At 30.2% G+C, this 2,364-nt stretch overlaps 1 protein-coding gene across 1 annotated transcript in view; it reads left to right on the plus strand.

The window, feature by feature from the left end:
- The window catches only part of LOC105625592, a 3,805-nt gene extending 2,174 nt beyond the window's left edge, over positions 1–1,631 (plus strand). The window contains exons 4-9 of the mRNA XM_012206915.1: positions 64–159; positions 239–513; positions 608–706; positions 813–1,086; positions 1,163–1,407; positions 1,484–1,631. Of these exons, the coding sequence (XP_012062305.1) occupies positions 64–159; positions 239–513; positions 608–706; positions 813–1,086; positions 1,163–1,407; positions 1,484–1,631 (1,137 nt within the window). The remainder of the gene's footprint in view (positions 1–63; positions 160–238; positions 514–607; positions 707–812; positions 1,087–1,162; positions 1,408–1,483) is intronic.
- Positions 1,632–2,364: the final 733 nt, after the last annotated feature.

Raw genomic sequence — 2,364 nt, forward strand, 5'->3', positions numbered from 1 at the left:
TATATATATATATATATATATATATATAAAAAGTAATAAAAAAATTCTTTGCTTTTTTTCTAGAGCTTTTATACACATGTATTCAACGGCTGTTATGCAGTGCTTCTGTTCATTGTAGTGATCTTTTTCTTGATATATGGAGTGGAAGTGTTTTTCAAAGTATGCTACTTTTAAATTACAGTACTCTTATTATAGCACATTTGCATTGTAGAGTTATCTCATGATATTTTTTTATTAGGTTCGTGGTGGATTCTTGAATGAATGTCAAGTTGCTTCTATCGCAACAAATAAACGTGTAGCTGATACAACAAAGGTCCACACTGAAGATCAAGTAACAGCAAAATTATTTGATCCAGGTCCATCTACATCCACAGCAGAGCCTGTGCATACACAACAAGTGAATACATCTCAATTACATCAATCAAGATTTGGATTACTCTCTCAAGCATTTATGCTATTTATAGTAGTTGGTTTTCTGTTCAGTGAAACTCTCAGTGAGTTTTGGAAAACAAAGTAAGGAAATAAAAGAACAAATATAAGTTGCATAGTGAACTATATTATTTACAATTGAGAATTTTTGAATTTGTTCTAAATATTCTTATTCTAGGGTACCGTTGTACAGCAGGAATTGGCATGATATTGTATTTCGTGTTATTGAAGTTGGTGTAGCACTATGGTTCCCTTGTGTTTTATGGAATTGTATGAGGTATGTATTTATACGTTTCATTTATTTTATTTTACATGAAAACACATTATCCTATATAAATTATTTATTTTATAATATATTTTTCTACCATTTATTCCCGTTTCAGTCCAGAGCAATTGTGGATTCTAAATCCAAAGCGCATATTAAAGAAACTAGATTTGGACCAAGGAAAATATATAAAAGAAATCGAATTACAAGAAAAAGGCGCATCTCAAGACACCGCGTTTCTTTCTGCAGATGCAGCATCAATTAATAGTAAAGATTGTTGGATTTGTTACGATAATGAGAGACAGGATGCTGGTCCATTAATACAACCATGCCAATGTAGAGGTGACGTAAGTGCTGTACATCATGATTGTTTGCGTCGTTGGCTCGTTGAGGTAAAACAGTTATAATTTCTTATCTATTGTTTTCAGTACAACGAACTTTGTCTGTTATGATTCTTTCTTCTTTCAGAGCTCTGTAAATGCGGACAGTCTCATTTGTAAAGTTTGTAATACGAAATATAACGTTGAACATGCCAGTCGGTTAGACTGGCAAAACAGTTTAACTCCACGCCATTGTCTGCAAACTATTGCCATTGTTACTACGATGTGTGCATCTTCTGCCGCTGCCTGGATAGTTATCCAACTTGTAGAAGGACCCATCATCAGAATGCTTGCAGCCGGAAGTGCACTGTTAATTATATACGTCTGCATAAGGTGAGTAAATGTTAATTTTTGTGAAAGTTAAATATTAATACATTCAATCTATAACAATTGAAATTGTTTGTTCTAGATTCTTGAGCGTGAATACCGTCGTAGCGTATCAACGAGCCAAAATCTCATCGTTAAATATTGTTAACAGTGGTAGTGAAAGTAATGTAACTACAATTAGTCATACGATTTCGGTGGACGTAACGAAATCGGATATGGCTACGATATAATCTGTACTTGCCATCAGTCATTGTATAATGCTGAGTTCACACGCCATGCTATGTACGCTATATATGGTATGTATATTACATATGCTATGTTCGCTACGCTGAGTGGCCATATCGAAAATTATGTTTTGGATGAATATTTTTATTGATAAATGTTTAGTCAGAAAAATTGAAATTCAATAAATAGGTCAAAGTTGAGCTTATAAAAGATATATAAATATATTCTAATAAATTTGAAAGTTATCTATATAATAATCGGTACAAGTTTCAACTTTACTCTTCAATCTTCATCAGTCGCATTAAAATAATATAAAATTATCAATTTTCTAAAAATTACATTAAAAGTTACAAGAAATTTATAATTAACCGACGTTGATTGAATCGATGTATGTGTATCTTATTTAATTATCCAATCTGAATTTTTACTACTTCTGTAGACATCATTCATGCTTGAATAGTCGTTAGATATTAAAATAGATTCAACCCCAGATTTAAAAAATCTTTTCAAATTCTTTTATTAATCGTTATTTAAATCAAACCCTTTTATTAATAAATCGACCTGGTTTATTTTATATTATATTTGGTCAATTTGGTTAAGAAATTTGTGTCTATAAATCATATATTTGTACTTATTTCTATTAAATCTAAATTTAATCAATTTTAAAAACTAATTTACTATTCCTAATACATTGATTTTAAAAACAGTATATATATATATATATATACATATATATAT

The sequence above is a fragment of the Atta cephalotes genome (assembly GCF_000143395.1).
Source record: "Atta cephalotes unplaced genomic scaffold scaffold00003, whole genome shotgun sequence".
Lineage (NCBI taxonomy): Eukaryota > Metazoa > Arthropoda > Insecta > Hymenoptera > Formicidae > Atta > Atta cephalotes.